This window comes from Meira miltonrushii, assembly GCF_003144205.1.
Source record: "Meira miltonrushii strain MCA 3882 unplaced genomic scaffold FA14scaffold_2, whole genome shotgun sequence".
NCBI classification, from domain to species: Eukaryota; Fungi; Basidiomycota; class Exobasidiomycetes; order Exobasidiales; family Brachybasidiaceae; genus Meira; species Meira miltonrushii.
The window spans coordinates 404,879-420,831 of NW_020289944.1; the positions used below are offsets into that span (position 1 = coordinate 404,879).

At 45.2% G+C, this 15,953-nt stretch overlaps 5 protein-coding genes across 5 annotated transcripts; 2 read left to right on the forward strand and 3 right to left on the reverse strand.

The window, feature by feature from the left end:
* Positions 1-587: 587 nt before the first annotated feature.
* Positions 588-1,454, reverse strand: FA14DRAFT_178078 (uncharacterized protein; the record flags this gene model as incomplete). Its single annotated transcript, XM_025500813.1, has 1 exon — positions 588-1,454. One exon carries the CDS (start codon positions 1,452-1,454, stop codon positions 588-590), a length of 867 nt encoding a protein of 288 aa, XP_025354978.1.
* Positions 1,455-1,684: 230 nt separating this feature from the next.
* Positions 1,685-4,705, forward strand: FA14DRAFT_122226 (protein prenylyltransferase; the record flags this gene model as incomplete). The annotated part of the gene is made up of 1 exon (XM_025496511.1): positions 1,685-4,705. One exon carries the CDS (start codon positions 1,685-1,687, stop codon positions 4,703-4,705), a length of 3,021 nt encoding a protein of 1,006 aa, XP_025354979.1.
* A 93-nt stretch (positions 4,706-4,798) lies between these two features.
* Positions 4,799-10,255, reverse strand: FA14DRAFT_122092 (Sec7-domain-containing protein; the record flags this gene model as incomplete). The annotated part of the gene is made up of 2 exons (XM_025496501.1): positions 4,799-10,076; positions 10,179-10,255. The coding sequence occupies 2 exons, from the start codon at positions 10,253-10,255 to the stop codon at positions 4,799-4,801; spliced, it is 5,355 nt and encodes a 1,784-aa protein (XP_025354980.1).
* A 309-nt stretch (positions 10,256-10,564) lies between these two features.
* Positions 10,565-13,272, forward strand: FA14DRAFT_32858 (glycoside hydrolase). Its single transcript, XM_025502203.1, has 2 exons — positions 10,565-10,828; positions 10,886-13,272. Exons 1-2 carry the CDS (start codon positions 10,671-10,673, stop codon positions 13,218-13,220), a joined length of 2,493 nt encoding a protein of 830 aa, XP_025354981.1. The 5' UTR covers positions 10,565-10,670; the 3' UTR covers positions 13,221-13,272.
* Positions 13,262-15,856, reverse strand: FA14DRAFT_160182 (uncharacterized protein). Its single transcript, XM_025498557.1, has one exon. It carries the CDS (start codon positions 15,730-15,732, stop codon positions 13,324-13,326), a length of 2,409 nt encoding a protein of 802 aa, XP_025354982.1. The 5' UTR covers positions 15,733-15,856; the 3' UTR covers positions 13,262-13,323.
* Between the last annotated feature and the right edge of the window lie 97 nt (positions 15,857-15,953).

Genomic DNA, 15,953 nt, shown 5'->3' on the forward strand with positions numbered 1-15,953 from the left:
CTTATACTTTTCGGTTCTTTTGATTCTATCTTTTCTCTCTACTTTTTTCGTGGCTTGACTTTTGCTATTTTAAAACCTAAATAAAGCCTAGGTCGAGCGGCGTACGCAGGCATTGCGTGATATTCAAACATCCAGGCTTTAAATATGGTGCGGGTATGAATAGTTTCATATGAGCGGATAAGATGAACCACCTAATCTCCAAAGTTTTTCTAAGCCGTCATATACATTCAATACGTCTTACCAAATATGACTGTTCGATATGAGGTGAAGATGTATTTTGCATGAAGAAGGCTTGAAAGATTGCTCATCAACACATCGTACGAGAATGAACGGAAATGCAAGGGTACTGACAGTAATTCAAAGTCAGCAAGCACATATTACTATCTATGCGTGTCTTCCAAGCAGAAAATCTCCCGAGAAGGAGGGCGTGAATCCTTTCTGAGAATGAATGTCGGATAGTCGGCTTACCTCTAATGTACGCACATTTTAGGTAAGCAATGCGCCTTCTACTATTTCATTGATTTAGAATACAACAGACGATGCTGTAGAGTGATAATTACACAACTTTGACAGATTTAACAGCAATTTTAAGCACTGAGAAGACCCTCGACATCTTTCCAGACCGATTCGTGCAATCGACCTTGAAGCTCATCCTTCGTTAGCCATGCATAGTCCACTCCTTTAGTCGTTGGTGCTGCATTCCCTGCTAAGACATGTCCACGCATAACATATCCTTTTCCTTGTGCATTGAGATGCTTTTCAACGATTCCAACTGGATAATTTGTCACCATCCAAATATCCATATCCTCACCCAATAAGTCGGTAACGGATGAATGGGCTGCTGCATGAAGGGATTCTGAACCTTCTGTCTTTAACACAGAGTGAGGCAAAGTCCATTGTTCACCCGCTTTTCCTCCTTTGACGACCAGGAACAGAGTGCTTTCCAAACTTCTCTGTAAGCTACGAACATCATTGGTCTCATCTGCTTGTGTTTTTCGCGAGGTTGATGTTTGATTTTGTGCACTCGTAAGAGGAACACTCGGCGATAGAGTAGCATCGTCAGTTATCTTCAATTCGCCCTTCATGAATGCTTGCCTTTCCTTTTCATCCTCCAAAAATTGCGTTTCAGCAGCACTACCTTTCTTGAAGTAAAGATCGCGTGGAAAGGATTGAGAAATTGCTCGTTCTAACTTTGCATTGTAAGCATATACAGATGATTCGAATGGCGTAAGTGATGGCAGAACAGTAGGTAGTCTTGAAAGGAGAAAGTAAGTACCGACAGTGCTATTGCTTCTTGAACCAGTTCGTTGGCTCGGGGTAGATTCGGTGGAAGGTTCCGATGCCTCTGTCGCTAGGGATCGTGAGAATTGTCTAGACGGCTTTCCTCCTGCCTGCCTTAGACAAGATCGTAGGATCGATGACGATTCTCCAATGATTGATCGAGAAGCAGCCATTTTGAGATTCAGTGAGAATTCTGCAAACGACGATAAAGGTGAATGGTGTGTCGGGAAGAAATGAAAATGAGTAGAAATGAAGAATGTCAAGTTTAAGCGCTTTGGAAAGGGAAAAAATTCTCACGTGCAAAAATTAACGCGCCAAAATGAGAATAACACAAAAGTCAAGCCAAGAAGATGTGCCTCACGCTCTCCACCTTCGCAGTACCATCACTTCGAAGATCACGAACATGGCGCCCAAAAGAGGAAGAAGAGCAAAAGGTGCTCAGGGTGATCAAAGTGCAAAGGGAGGTGATGCTGAAGCAAAAGATGCCGTAACTTGTTTGACGGAGCTCTTTGCTGTTGCTCACCCATTTCCTGATCCACTAAAGGATGAAGAGCTAATCCCGGCTGAAGATGTGGGATTGGAGCAAGATCTTCTACTCAATCTCACCAATCCGAGATCATGGAATGCATATCTCGAACACATAGTCACATCCAATCGACCATCAGAGCGAGAAGTCTTTTTCAGAGATGCAGATACGCATTTATCAGAAGCACAAGTCAAGCTGTTAGGACCACTCGCCTCAGGTTCAAATCGATTAGGCCTACGACGAATCACATTTGCGTACGAAAGGGCGATCAATGCATTTCCAACAAACTATAATCTTTGGAAAGACTATTTGTTGCTACGGATGCGATATGTTTTGGGCGATCCACATGGCGGCATGGACGGATTCTGGAAAAAGCAAATTCGATTGGGAAAAGAGAAATTAGATGCTGGTCCTACATTGCTGGATGGAAAAGATCAAGGACAAGAAGAATGGCAGTGGGGCTTAGCAACTGGTGCACTGGAGCCTTTGGACGGTCGGATAGGGTACAAAGAATGGCATGACCTTGCCGCCGTCTTTGAACGTGCACTGATGCATTTACCGACGTTGCCCAGGATATGGCAATTATACTTCACCGTGCTTATGCATCCATCGTGTCCGCCTACGCTTTCTTTCACGCACACAAGGAGGACATTCGATCGAGCACTTAGGACTCTGCCACCTTCTCTACATCTACGAGTATGGAAGTACTATCTTCGATGGGCAGAAACAAGAGGATCGGAAACATGCATTCGGGTGTGGAGACGGTATTTGCGAGTCGATCCAAGTTTGACCGAGAGGTATGTGCAGATATTAGAAAGATTGAGGGAAGAGGAGGACGACAATGAAGACGAAGAAGAGGAAGCAGATGAAAAGCGGGTGATCATCAAAGAGCAACGTGCAAGAGAGGCTGTCAAGTTACTGCTTGGACTGGCAAGGGATGCACTGGAGGGGAAATACATTTCTCCAGAGGGTAAGAGCTCCTACCAACTTCTGATAGAATGGCTAAGCCTTTGCGAAAAGTACGCCGATGAAGTTGGACTTGACCCAAACGAAGATCAGCAAGCGGGCACCAAGAAATTGGCAGACTCCGCAGATCTATTTGAGCCTCTGTCAACGGCAAAATTGCCTGTCGCTCACATTGTGCGAACATTGGGACTAGATAGATTCCCTGATCAAGCAGGGCGGCTTTGGACAGGCTTGGCTACATACTGGATTAGAAGAGGTGATTTGGATGCTGCCAAATCGACGTTTGAAGAAGGAATGAGAAAGGTCATGACCGTTCGTGATTTTACACAAATATTTGATGCATACGCTGAAACAAGTGAGAATATCATTGGCTTTATGATGGATGAGCTAGGGCAAGAAGAAGAGGAAGGAGACGAAGATAATGATCAGGAAGAGAAAGAAGCCGATCTGGACAAAAGAATGAAAGACTTTGAAGAGCTGATGGAGCGAAGGCCTTTCCTTGTGAATGACGTCATGATTCGTCGAAACCCGAATGATGTCCAAGAATGGGAAAAACGTGCATCACTGTTCGGCGAAGATGACGCAAAGGTCGTCGAAACGTACGATGAAGCAATTGCGACGATCAACCCACGCAAAGCCACAGCAAACCTACATCAACTCTTTGTCAACTTTGCTAGATTCTATGAAGAACGAGGAAATATCGATTCTGCTCGTAAGATCATGGAGAAGGCAACTACTGTTCCGTTCACGAAAGTGGACGATCTAGCTGAGGTATGGTGCGAATGGGCGGAACTGGAAGTACGTAATGGCAACTTTGATGGATCCCTACGGATCATGTCTCGGGCAACAGCTGCTCCAAAGACGGGAGCTGCGATCAAAGCAGTCAGCTTCCTGGATGACAGTTTGTCAGCGCAAAAGCGTTTGTTCAAGAGTAGCAAGCTGTGGACATTTTATATCGATTTAGAAGAGAGTATTGGCTCTGTCGAGAGTGCAAGACAAACATACGATCGTATGATCGAGCTCAAGATTGCCACACCTCAAGTGATTGTCAACTATGCCGTATTCTTGGAAGACCGCAAGTACTTCGAAGAAGCATTCCGTGTTTACGAACGAGGTGTAGAGGCATTTACCTATCCGGTCGTTTTTGAGATTTGGAACATCTATCTGTCGAAGTTCATCAATCGATTTGGTGCAAGTAAGCTTGAACGTGCCCGCGATATGTTTGAACAAGCGTTGGAAAAGTGTCCCGACAAGTACTGTCGTCCACTATTCTTGATGTACGGAAAGCTAGAAGAGGATTATGGATTGGCAAAAAGGGCAATGTCCATCTACGAACGTGCAACAGAACGTGTTTTACCTCAAGACAAGTTCAACATGTACGTCTTCTATATTGCTAAAGTGGCCGCCAACTTCGGTCTTGCTGCCACTAGACCGGTATACGAACGAGCAATTGAGACTCTACCAGATCGTCAAACTGCAGATATGTGCGTTCGTTTCGCACAATTGGAACGCAAGCTCGGCGAAATCGATCGAGCTCGTGCATTGTATGCACATGCAAGCCAGTTCTGTGATCCTCGAACGCAAAAAGAGTTTTGGGCGCAATGGAACGCTTTCGAAATCGAACATGGATCCGAAGATACGTTCAGAGAGATGTTACGAATCAGAAGATCTGTTCAAGCTCAATTCAATACAGACACGTCGTACATTGCTGCTTATGCAACTGCACAACAACGTGCGAATGAAGCGAATGCAACGCAACCACCAATTTCACAAGATCCAATGGCACAAGCAGAACAAGAAGCTGCAAACGCTCGTACATTCACTTCAACAGCACCAATGTTTGTTGCTGCAAAGCAGACTGGTAGTGCCGCTCAAGCTCCAGTAAACGGAGAAAATGTAGGCGATGGGGACGATGATAGCGATTTAATGTAATTTTACCCATTTGTGTATTCATACTTTACCACAAAACATCCATCAATGTGTGCAATTTTGAATTGAGTTTATAAACATATGAAGTATCTATTCCTACACCTTTGCTGCCTCAGCATCCTTCTTTTCGTCAATCTGCTTTTCCCCTTCCACTTCTTGTGATCCATTGTTTTCCGGTGCAGGTTGTGGTGACGGCTTCGGCGTCTGTACATTGCTGATAGGAGCAGCGACAAAGATCTCATCTTTCAATTTGGGTAAGAATCGCTGAATACGCTCAAACGTCTTGTCGAATAATTGTGCTTGTCCAGTCGAACGAGTCTCGGCTTCTCCTTGAGATGGAGGTGGTAACAATATACCAGAAGCGTTCATCACCAACAAGACATTCTTTAGATTTTCAGGCGTTGATTCTGTCAATTGATCACGTTTTCCTGAGTGCATGAATCGATCAAAGAAATCCAAGATAGTAAGCCACAATTGTAGGAAATCTTCATCGATCGGTTGTCCATCACTTCCCGTCACATCTGCTACGCTCTTGCCGCCAACTGTAGCATTTGAAAGTCGACCCAGGTAGTGCAGATACACCTTGCATAACAAATTGCACGAGCGTATCCTGGTCTCTTGCATGCTACCAGCCTCATTACTGGCATCTAGCTGGTACACCTCTGGCTTGAGCAATTCGTTCAAAGTTGGGAAGAGTACAGTTCCAAACATGGAATGCAAGATCGATCGCGTCTCGGGCACATTGTCTTCTCCAGAACCAACAATTTCAGGTGCTAGTAGAATTCGTTGCAAATGTGTCAATGCAGCTTGTCTTGTCGCTCGATGACCGTTGGTATACTGTTGTGCAATCGCAAGCATCAAGGGCGACCAGAAAGACGTCCAAGTCTCTGTGATCGAGGTTGCAGGAAGTTGGGAAGACAATCGTGGAATTCGCGCTTTCAACATCTCCAAATATTCTACAGCTTTTGGACCACGCTGTTGACATGCTTCTTCGTACTCGCGCAAGGCCTTCTTCTCTGTCAGAGTTTTGCGGGATTGCTGATCACCTCCATTCTGTTGACCACTATCCAAGCGAATGGTATCTGCCGATCTTGCAAAGTCACGTAAGAGATATACGATTCCAGAAAAGTTTTCGACAGTAATGGCGTCTGATGCAGCGTCCATTCGAATGATAGATTCGAGACAAGCCAAAGAGTAATGAGCAGCTTTTGCTGATCTGGCATTGCCGTAGATAGCCAACATTGTCAAAATGATACTCCATTCTGTCTTGGACACGGCTGTTTTGGGATTGGTGTTCAAGATAGAGTATAATCCTGCTGTGACCTGATCTGCCATTGTCGCTCTATACTCTACAGGCAGACCGTTGATCGAGTCCATGATTTGGAAAATTTGTTGACGCAATTCAGATTGTGGTGATGCATACTGTACCAATCGCAGGATTGCCACAACTGCACGTTCTACTTGAAGTGAGTGGTAATGGCCTGGTGAACCAATGATCGACATGGAATGTTCGGCAACAATTGGCCATAATTTGTTTGCATCTTGTGGATTTGCAGAGCATGCTAACGTCACTGCCAATTCCAACACAAATGCACCACATGGATCATACGGCAAAGCTTGATTGCTACGCAAAGGTGGTCCGTTGCTGGCACTCACACCTTGTGTTGGAGTTGAGCGACCAGATGATGATTCACCATTGCCTGTTCCTTCAGCGATCAGCATGGCTCTACGTTCGACCGTATAGCGGTCTGCCAATTGTCGTAAAGCCTGTAGTGCTTCGATTCGGGCTTCCAGATTGAGTTGCATCAGCTCTGTGAATAAATCCTCAATTCGACAGCTTGCCACACAGTCCGCAGTGCATAGACTTGACTCTACGGCTTCCTCTGTTACCGTCACATCTGGTCGGGTGATCTCCTTCTCGGTTGAGTAAGGTGACAACAGATAAGACGAGATTGTACTGAAAATACCTGCTCCACTTTGAGATCTAGGATCTTGGGGAGGAGGGCCTGGTGCTCGCTTTGCTCGAATAGGGAGTGGTCTGGGCTTCTCTGTTCCGAATTCGAACATCGAGCCTAACGAGGAAGAAAGTAAAGAGTTGATGAACAGGTTCTTGTAGATCTCGAATATAGGTAGCCATCCTTTGCGGACAGCATGACCATTCCCATTTGCGATGGTGAAGAGGACAACAGCAGCCAATTGTCCCTTGAAGTTTCGACCAAATTGAATAGAAAGTGGACTGATTGTCACTTTTTGTCCTTCAAACTCGACCACAGCATTATTTGTTACTTGACCTACACCATTTGCATCGAGTAGGCCTGTTGCGCTTGCAAGACCTTGAATGGTGAAATCAAACAGTTCGTGCATGTCAAAGCGACTTGCGAGCACAGCACATTGACGGAATCCGCTGATTGCACGTTCCAACAAATGCTCATCTCTATACGTTGAGAATGCATACGCAATACTGGCTACGATTGGTCTCCAACATGCAGCAAACATATCACGATCGAATCGTGTGGTATGAGCATGAAGCAATTTACCAGATTTGCGCGATCGCCTCAACAATTCCTTCCATGCATAATCAAAACCGAGTTGACCTTTGTGTTCTTCTGGCATGACAATTTCTCTTCTTCGAATGCTATCATAAATAGCACCCAAGAATTCCTGATCGAAATCTTTTCCGTCATTCACACCACGTAAATTGCGTCGGTAATCTTCGATTGTCATGCGCCGTTTGTTTTGAGGATTGTGTAAATCAGTGTTGAGCATGATGATGGAATAACTCAACACGTATACTGCATCTTCGCTATGAATTTCAGCAGGCTTTGATGCAAAGAAGATCTTTGCAAACGTTTCGGTGATCCGATTGATCTGTTGCGATTCACCTGGCAAACGGAATGCCTCCAACATCTCTCGCATGGCTTCAGCGATTGGCGTTTGACTGAAATCGAACAAGCGCAAGAACGCATCCAAAACGCCTTCATTTTCTGGTCTGGAAAGGTAATCACCCAAAAGCCTTTTATCAAGTCCTGGACAATCTTTCAAGAAGCGTGCAATACTGACATCTTTCGTCACACCACCTTTACCAGTAGAGTCAATGAATCCTCTTTCTTCGAAATATTTCAATCCAAGCTTCGGCTTTTCGTTGAACTTGGCTGCACCTGCCAAAATGGATGCCTTTGTTCCTTTTTGTCCAGCCAATTGCTCTGGCGCAGGTAGCTCTTCTGGCCATTGACCATCTATGTGTACCCCTGCCGCTTCAGATTCTTGTCTGGCGGCCATGTTCGATACCAGATTGAGAAGAGCATCAATTGCGAACAATTGCGTGCTTTCTTGTACGTGTGGATGAAGCGGGTTTGCAGCATAAACACTCCTACACAAAAAGTTGACCATCTTTTCGAACATATTATCGCAATCCACATCACAATCGTAGTTGATCCACAACTCCACAAATGCATCATGATCGCTTTCGAAAGGCAGATGTGATCCTAGCAGAAGACTGAGGGTCTCAATGACAAGCTCACGCGATTCCCCATGCGCTGGTGAGCGATCGGACGTCTTTGGCAATGGAGGTGGCGGAGGCGGCGGTGGAGCATTTGGTGTACCGACATCCGGCGTTCCTGTCCTCTTGATGTCATTCAAGTTTGCTCTTCGCATCGCAAGCACGTTTGAAGCATCATCCTTCCAAGGTTCCGCTGAAATGGGAAAAGTTGGCGCTAGTCGATCGAAGATATAGGCAATGAAGGATTCATATTGCAACTTCAAATGCTCTCGCATCGTTTCAAATAATGTAGACGTTGTTCGCAAGCTGTATGCAACCAATGTAGGATTCTCTGAACGTGTAAGATGGAAGAGATGCTTGCAAGCCGAATCTTGTACGACAGCTCGTAATGACGGATATAAGCCGATCGACTTTCCAGCCACTTCAAAAACCGCACATAACATCGATAGACCCAACAAACGCATCGAATCCGTGTGTTGTTGATTGTTGGGATCTAAAAGTGACACAATGACTTTCAAGACTTCCTTGATCGCCGGTAAACCATATGGCTGAGAATCGACTTCTGTGATGTCTTCTTCCGGCTGTTCGTTTGTCTCTGAAGCATTTGAAGCGGTCTTTTCGTTCAATGCATCATCTACTGAGAGAGTTTGTGGGGTACTATTTTCCTCGGCTGGCTTTTCGGCGGTTGCTTCTGTTGAGGGTGCTTCGGTTGAAATTGTCTCATTTGATTTCTCTCCTCCTTCTACCTTTGCAACGTCTGATTCGTCTGTCGATACTTTGTCTTTCTCCTGACTAGGCTCTAGCTCTTCTTGCTCCCCAATCGTTTTCATCTCCTGCACTGCTGGAGGACTCATCAAGCCAGCAGCCGGAACATCGAAGCTTTTTGGGTCGGGCATTGTCATCCTTCTCAATTTCTTTTCCTTTTCAGCATCCAAGAGATCCTTTCCAACTGGGTCGGCAGCAAGGGTTGCATGCTCAGGCTCGATTTCAGGTGCTTGCGAGCCGGACGAATACGATTCATCTGCCGTCAGTGGAATCGAGCCAAGACGAGAAAATAACGATCGAACCATTGTTGTCATAGATTGTTCAGCCGTTCGTCGAAGAAGATCTGATAATCTCATTTGACAGCACATGCTTAGACCTGTTTCCATCATTTCGCATATACTTTCGTCGCTGAGACAATCTGCCAAAGCGGTGTTTGGAGATCTTGTGGCATTTGAGTCAGACTGAATCTCTACTCGGCCATCATTGCAAATCAGTTCTCGCATGACCGCCAAGATGCGCAAGAGCACCAATTCGTCGGCTACTGCATCACTTGCCTCAAAGCGACAATGACTGACAGCATGTGCGATCTCGGCCACAGCCAATTGTGAGCTTGATCGATGTAGATAGGAGGAATGATCTCTTCCATCTTGTCTGCTTGCCAATATTCCACCATCAGTTGGGTGATCAAGATCAACTTGTATGATTCCGTAAATGATTAATCGATGAACTGCCTGTAATGCGATAGATGTGACCGGACCTGTTGTACGTGCAGAGAGGATGACACGCAAGAATGGCTGTAGTAGCAGCGGTTGAGGTATTGCTTCAAGCGATCGAATATCTTTCAATTGTGCTCGTAAGAGTGTGAATGCATTCAATAATCCAACCAAACTGTCGTCTCTTCGGTTGTCGGCATACACATACCGTAGCCTTGCTGCCTTGTTGAAAGTAGAGGACTCTGTTGGTGTTGGGCTGATTGCGTAGTCCAAAGATTTATTGCGAGCATGTGCTGATCGATTTGCCTGTTCTGCGATAGGATCTGGTTGTGATTGTTTCTGCTGTACTGATTTAGAGGAAGATTCTTTTGAAGAGAGAACAGGCACAAGACTTGCACTTGTTGCCGAGACAGCACTTTTCAAGAAGCTGGCTGTGCTACTTCCTCCAGCGACAGGTCCGCCGATACCAGCATTTGCACCTGATGCTGATCCAAGAAACGAAGAAGAAGCTGTATTTCTAGCATGCTTGCGAATTGCTGAAGTGACTGCATTGATTTCGGAATACACCAAATGCATTGCCGTTGTTCCTGAAGCCGTATTCCCTCTCCCTTTCTCGTTGAGATCAGGAGGGCGTTTGAAGCTCGTCATGTTGCAAGCTTTTAGACGATTCCTTCAGAAATGCAATGATGACGGGAAGTTAAAGAATGGCATGATTTGTATTTTGATACCCGATTTCTTGTTTTAAACATTCCTTCTTGAATGGCTGCTATTGTGTGTATGTGTGCTGATTACCGTCGGTTACACGCGTACGCCTTTTGCTGTCATTTATAAAGGCGCTAAGAAGCCCAGCCAGGCTCACCTTATGGTCAGATTCTTCCGAAGTCATAGAGAAACACGCACAGGGCACAATTTAGAATTTAGGCGTTTGTTTCCATTACGAGAAGATATTGGAGTGCTGACCACATCAATTGATCGACAAGTTGAGGTGATCATGACGAAAAAGTCAACATGGCAATCATACGATGCAACAGATTTAAGCAGCAAAGCAATCGGCTCAAGTCAAATGTATGCATACGGTCGGCATTTTGTTGATGGATATGGTCGGATTATTCAACTTCGTGGTATGAATGTAAGTGGTGCTAATAAATTGTATGTATTTTGTGATTGCATATGAAAGTGGATTGAGCTCACAATTCTTTCATTCAGACCTAGCAAGCCTGATGGATTATTTGCTCTAACAGCCGATCAATTCTTTGCACATCAATCGGTAAGCTTTGTAGGAAGGCCATTTTCACTCGCAGATGCACCTCTTCATTTTGCAAGGATCAAGGCTTGGGGCTATACATGCATTCGATTTTTGGTAACTTGGGAATCAATATCACATAGCGGACCCGATCCCGATAGAGATATGGACTTGGAATATGTCGAATATTTGGAAAAGCTAATCGACCTACTACCCCAGTTTGGACTCAAGATATTCATTTGTGCCCATCAAGATGTATGGAGTAGATTCAGCGGCGGTAGTGGAGCACCCGCATGGACGTTTGAGAAAGCTGGATTGGATATTGAAGCTTTCAAGCCAACGGGAGCAGCATACATCCCGCCTCTTTCGGGTGACGATGAAGCGCAATACTCAGGCGCTCATCCTTCTACGTCCAAGAAAAAAGAACCTGTTGGAGCCTTCGTTTGGCCTTCTGGGTATCAAAAAGCAGCAGCAGCTACGATGGCAACCTTGTTCTGGAATGGAGAGCGTGTTGCATGGACATTGAAGCTCCCAAGCTTCAATGCTAATATCACACAAGCTGATGAACTAAACATTCAAGAGTACTTGCAAGCGTCATACATCGAGACTTTTGGTAAATTGATGGACAGACTAGGTAAATACGAAGCCGTGATAGGGTTTGATCTGATGAACGAGCCTCATCGTGGATATGTTGGAACTAAAGACTGGAATAATTGGTGTTACGAGACAGATTTGCATATCGGCCACTATCCTAGCTTGCTTCAAAGTTTAGCTTTGGCAAGTGGTTACAAGCAAGAGATCCCATTCTATGTCAAATCCTGGCCGTTCCCTACCCGTAAATCACACAAGAGTGTAGTTGACCCGATGGGCAAATCAGTCTGGCTATCGGACAAAGGATCAGGAGAATGTGTCTGGCGTGCACACGGAGCGTGGCAATGGGATAAGCAAAGGGAGCAGCCCGTGGTCCTATGCGAAGACTTCTTCACGCATGATCCACGACCTGGAAAGGGAAAGAAGGAAATTGAATGGTACAAAGACTGCTATGCTCCGTTCATACATCGACTAAGCGAAAGAATAGGAAGAACGCACAAGCATCTGCATTGTTTCGTAGAGCCGATACCGAACGAATTCTTCCCTCCTTGGTCTAACCCTGACGTCCTGGCGAAACTGGATCGAGCAGATCGTGATGAGCTGGCAGAGGCAACTTTGGTACAGGATTACGCTGTAAAGACGTATATTGATACACCTAGACCACCTCGCTTCATCTACTCCCCTCACTTCTACGATCTCAACGTTTTGTTCGGCAAGATACACAGCAGTATGAGTGTAGACGTACAATCGCTTAGCAGAGGAGGCTTCATACTTCGATCACTTTTCTTCGGTAAAGAAGGATTAAAGAAGAATTATCAACGACAAATTTCCAAATTGGTAGACAATGGTCAAGTTTCATTTGGATCTATGCCAACTGTGATTGGAGAAGTTGGAATACCTTGGGACATCAATGGCGGCCATGCATTACGCACTGGTGATTATAGCAAACAAGAAGAACTTTTGGATGCTTTGATCGAAGCAATGGAACAAGCACAAGCAGGGTTCACATTATGGAATTACAATCCTGATAATACAACACAGAAAGGAGATGGTTGGAATCAAGAAGATTTCTCAGTGATGTGTAATGATGCACATGCACAGGATATCGACAACCCCACTTCGAGTGAGAAAGACTTGGATGAAGATTTCGTCAAACTGCATCGAGGCGGTCGTGCATTGTCAGCGATCATTCGGCCTTATGCAACCAAAGTAGCCGGCTATCCAATTCACACAAAATGGGATCGAAATAAACTCCTGTTTGATTTCCACTATGTCAACCCGCCCGTTGAGATTCGAGAAGCGGCTTTACATGCAGCAGGAAAGTCTGCACCTGCTCGATCAGAGGAAGCAATGACAACGAAGGTATTTGTGCCTCGCTATCACTTTGATGGCCTTGATATTCGTGTACAAGTCAGTGACGGTGAGCATCACCTTGATCTGGACCGTCAGACGTTGAGCGTCAAGCATGCCAACAACACGCCAGGTTTCACACACAAGATCAGAATAAGCGTCAATGGACCATTGTCCGAAGAGAAGTTGAGTGATTCTCAAAGGGCTTTAGTACATCACAGAGCAATCGTCAAGAAGAGAAGGGAGAAATTAATCGATCTTTCGTTCGAACAATGGGGTGCAATCCTTGTCCTCTCGCTTGGGATCATTATCAGTATGGTTATTGTTCATTTTGGTCTATCATACGCCAACGCTTGAAACATTCAAAGTAGATTTTAAAATCTCCCAAGAAGGAGTATTGTAATGATTGCATAGAGTATACAAATGATGTTAATGACATAATGACAAGCTAAAACGCTCTTTAACCGCGATGTACGCCGCCCATGCTAACTAGAACTTTCTTTTGTTGTTTGCCTTTCTTGCCTCCGCCGCTACCACCACCAGCACTACCGCTTCCGTTGGCAGCCGCACTTCCATACCCATTACCAATTTGAGCTGCATTGCTCAAACGTTCGTGTAAGAAGTCTGTGTCCAATTCAGGCGTTGCAGCCCCACTTGCATCGATTCTGCCCACATTAGATCGAAGCCAAGGTTCACTTCCCGGTGTAGCAGCACCACTATTGCCGGCCGAACGTTTGTTTGCAAACAGTTGTCGTTTTTGAGCGGCTAGTTGTGCAGCTTCAGCATTGTGTGGCAAAGAAGGAAAAGCAGATGAATTTGCACGAATAGAAGTTTGATTGGATTGCTGTGCATTTCTTGATGCATCGATCGAATAAGGTTTTCGGGATGGCGATGGTGCAGCTCCTGTAGATGCAAAGCTTACTGGAGCAGGCTTTGGACCTGAAGAAGCAGATGATCCAGACCATGGTGTTGCACTAGGCCCACGTGCATTCGCTCTTGCAGCATAGACTGCTGATCCAACAACAGGAGTCTTACTTGGACCCAAGGATGGGAAGTGGCTGGAACGAGAAGCAACAGGTGTTGATCGAGCAGCATTACGATAAACAGAACCTCCAGATGCAGCCGCACGTTCGACATTTGCCCAAACTCCTCGATTGGCTGCAGTGGAATTGTTTTTGATCGTTCGTACTTGTCCTCGTGTGATTGTAGAAAGATTGGCGTTCATTCCTTGAGATGTACCTGCTTGTGGGTGACCACCTCCCAATGAAGGAAAGTGAGTCTGCTCTACCTGTACTGCAGCCCATGCATCCAAAACATCTTGCTTCTGATCACTTTGCTCCAGGATATCCACCAATCCTCTTACTGTTGTAGAAAGATTATCACGATCAGTAATGATGCTGCGAATCGAATCAATCAGATCTTTGGCTGACATCTCTCCTGCTTGAAAGGTTTTGATGTTTGTTCGAATCGAATGCATCTTGACATCAGAATGATTTACCAATTCTGCCACTTTACCAAAGTAAGCCTGCATTTGTCGAGTACGTTCTTCAGCTGCTGCTCTTGCTGCCGCTGCTTGTTCGTCTTCTTGAATCTTGCTCGAGCTGGTCAAAACACTACCAAATGCCCTTCTACTTTGATGATTGGCAGGACCTCCAATTCCAGGCACATGAGTTCTTGATGCTAGGACTGAAACACCCAACGGATCTCTGTTCGCATTATTTGCTTCACTGGCTGCTGCTTCTTCCCTCCCTCTCCCTCTAGAGCTTTGGCCTGTCGAAGCTGACGATCTAGATTGCGAGTTGTTTGAAGATTGAAAGTTTGCTGTGACCCGCAGTGCATCTCTCTTCTCCCTGCTAGAGAGTTCTGCTCCATGTTCCGCTACTTGATGTGCCTTGAAGTCCAATTCGCTTTCAAATACGACAAACTTCTGCTCCAAACATTGCTTAGAATCACATAAGAAGTGCCTTTGTCGGAAGTGCTTCTCTAGTGCAGTATAATCCCGATGATATTCATCTCGCGTGTCTTCATTACGTTTACAGATGAAACACTGTTCGTGATGATCGCGCATATGAACGTAAAGTTCATCATCTGAATAAAAGTTTCTCTTGCAAAATTCGCAATGTTTGTGCTCATCTCGAATATGTTGTGTAAGTTCGCCTGACGAAAGAAGTGAATGTTCGTGCACAAAGATCTTCTTGTTCCTCACACAGAGATCGCAAAACAGTTTACCATGATCCGATCGAACGTGCGTCTTGAGATCCGACCAACTTGCTCCTGCATATTCGCATGATATATCTGGACAATTGAAATGCAAAAGCACCAACGTCTCATCACGATTTTGTTCGGTTTCAAAATAGATATTCAAGCGTTCATCTTTGAAAGGGATTTCTTCTGCGTTGAATGATAAGTACTCCTTGTCGGATTTTGATGTAAAGATGAGCGTATCGCTAGGTGCTTTACAAAACGTGCACTCTTGCTTCTTGTACAGGACTTTCAAACGGATTGCACAGATGTGACAAGTATTGTGATTGCATGGCGGAACGGAGTATAGCTTGACCGGCTCAGCGCAGATGAAACATGTTTCTCCTTCCAATGCAGGTGTTGAATTGAGCATGGCCATTCCACTTTCCTGTACGGATGATGAAGATGGTTGACTTGTCTGATCTGCGTTTTGTTCATTCTCTTTCTGCTTTCTGTTGCCTCCTTTGCCTTTCCCTTTGTCTTGGGATGAGCTTGCTGCTGAGTTTGCATTTTGTGATTTACTCAGCGAACCTCCAAATGAACCACCTCTTCCGCCTCTTCCTCTTCCACCGCGATTTGATGCATTCCCTCTCCCTCTACCTCCTCCTCTACTTGTATTATCAGCCATTTAGCTGGATTGAGATATATGCTAGAAGTGATGTCGTACGACTCTATGGTGATCAAGAAAGAATGAACGAGTGTTGATCTCCTTATTGTTCTTCTTCTTGCTTTCCATGCTTACTCAACTCCACACTGTGCTTGCATGTAAAAGATAGGCGATAGCGTACGGTACACGGTACACCTGTTTTCTCTTAGTGCCTGACGCTCAATCTTCTCCGCGGTCTGCAT

Excerpts from the sequence above, each read along its gene's own strand:
- FA14DRAFT_32858 (XM_025502203.1), top strand. The coding sequence starts at position 10,671 with ATGACGAAAAAGTCAACATGGCAATCATACGATGCAACAGATTTAAGC. Across the intron at positions 10,829-10,885 it reads GTAAGTGGTGCTAATAAATT|ACCTAGCAAGCCTGATGGAT; the intron begins GTATGTATTTTG and ends TCTTTCATTCAG.
- FA14DRAFT_160182 (XM_025498557.1), bottom strand. The coding sequence starts at position 15,732 with ATGGCTGATAATACAAGTAGAGGAGGAGGTAGAGGGAGAGGGAATGCA.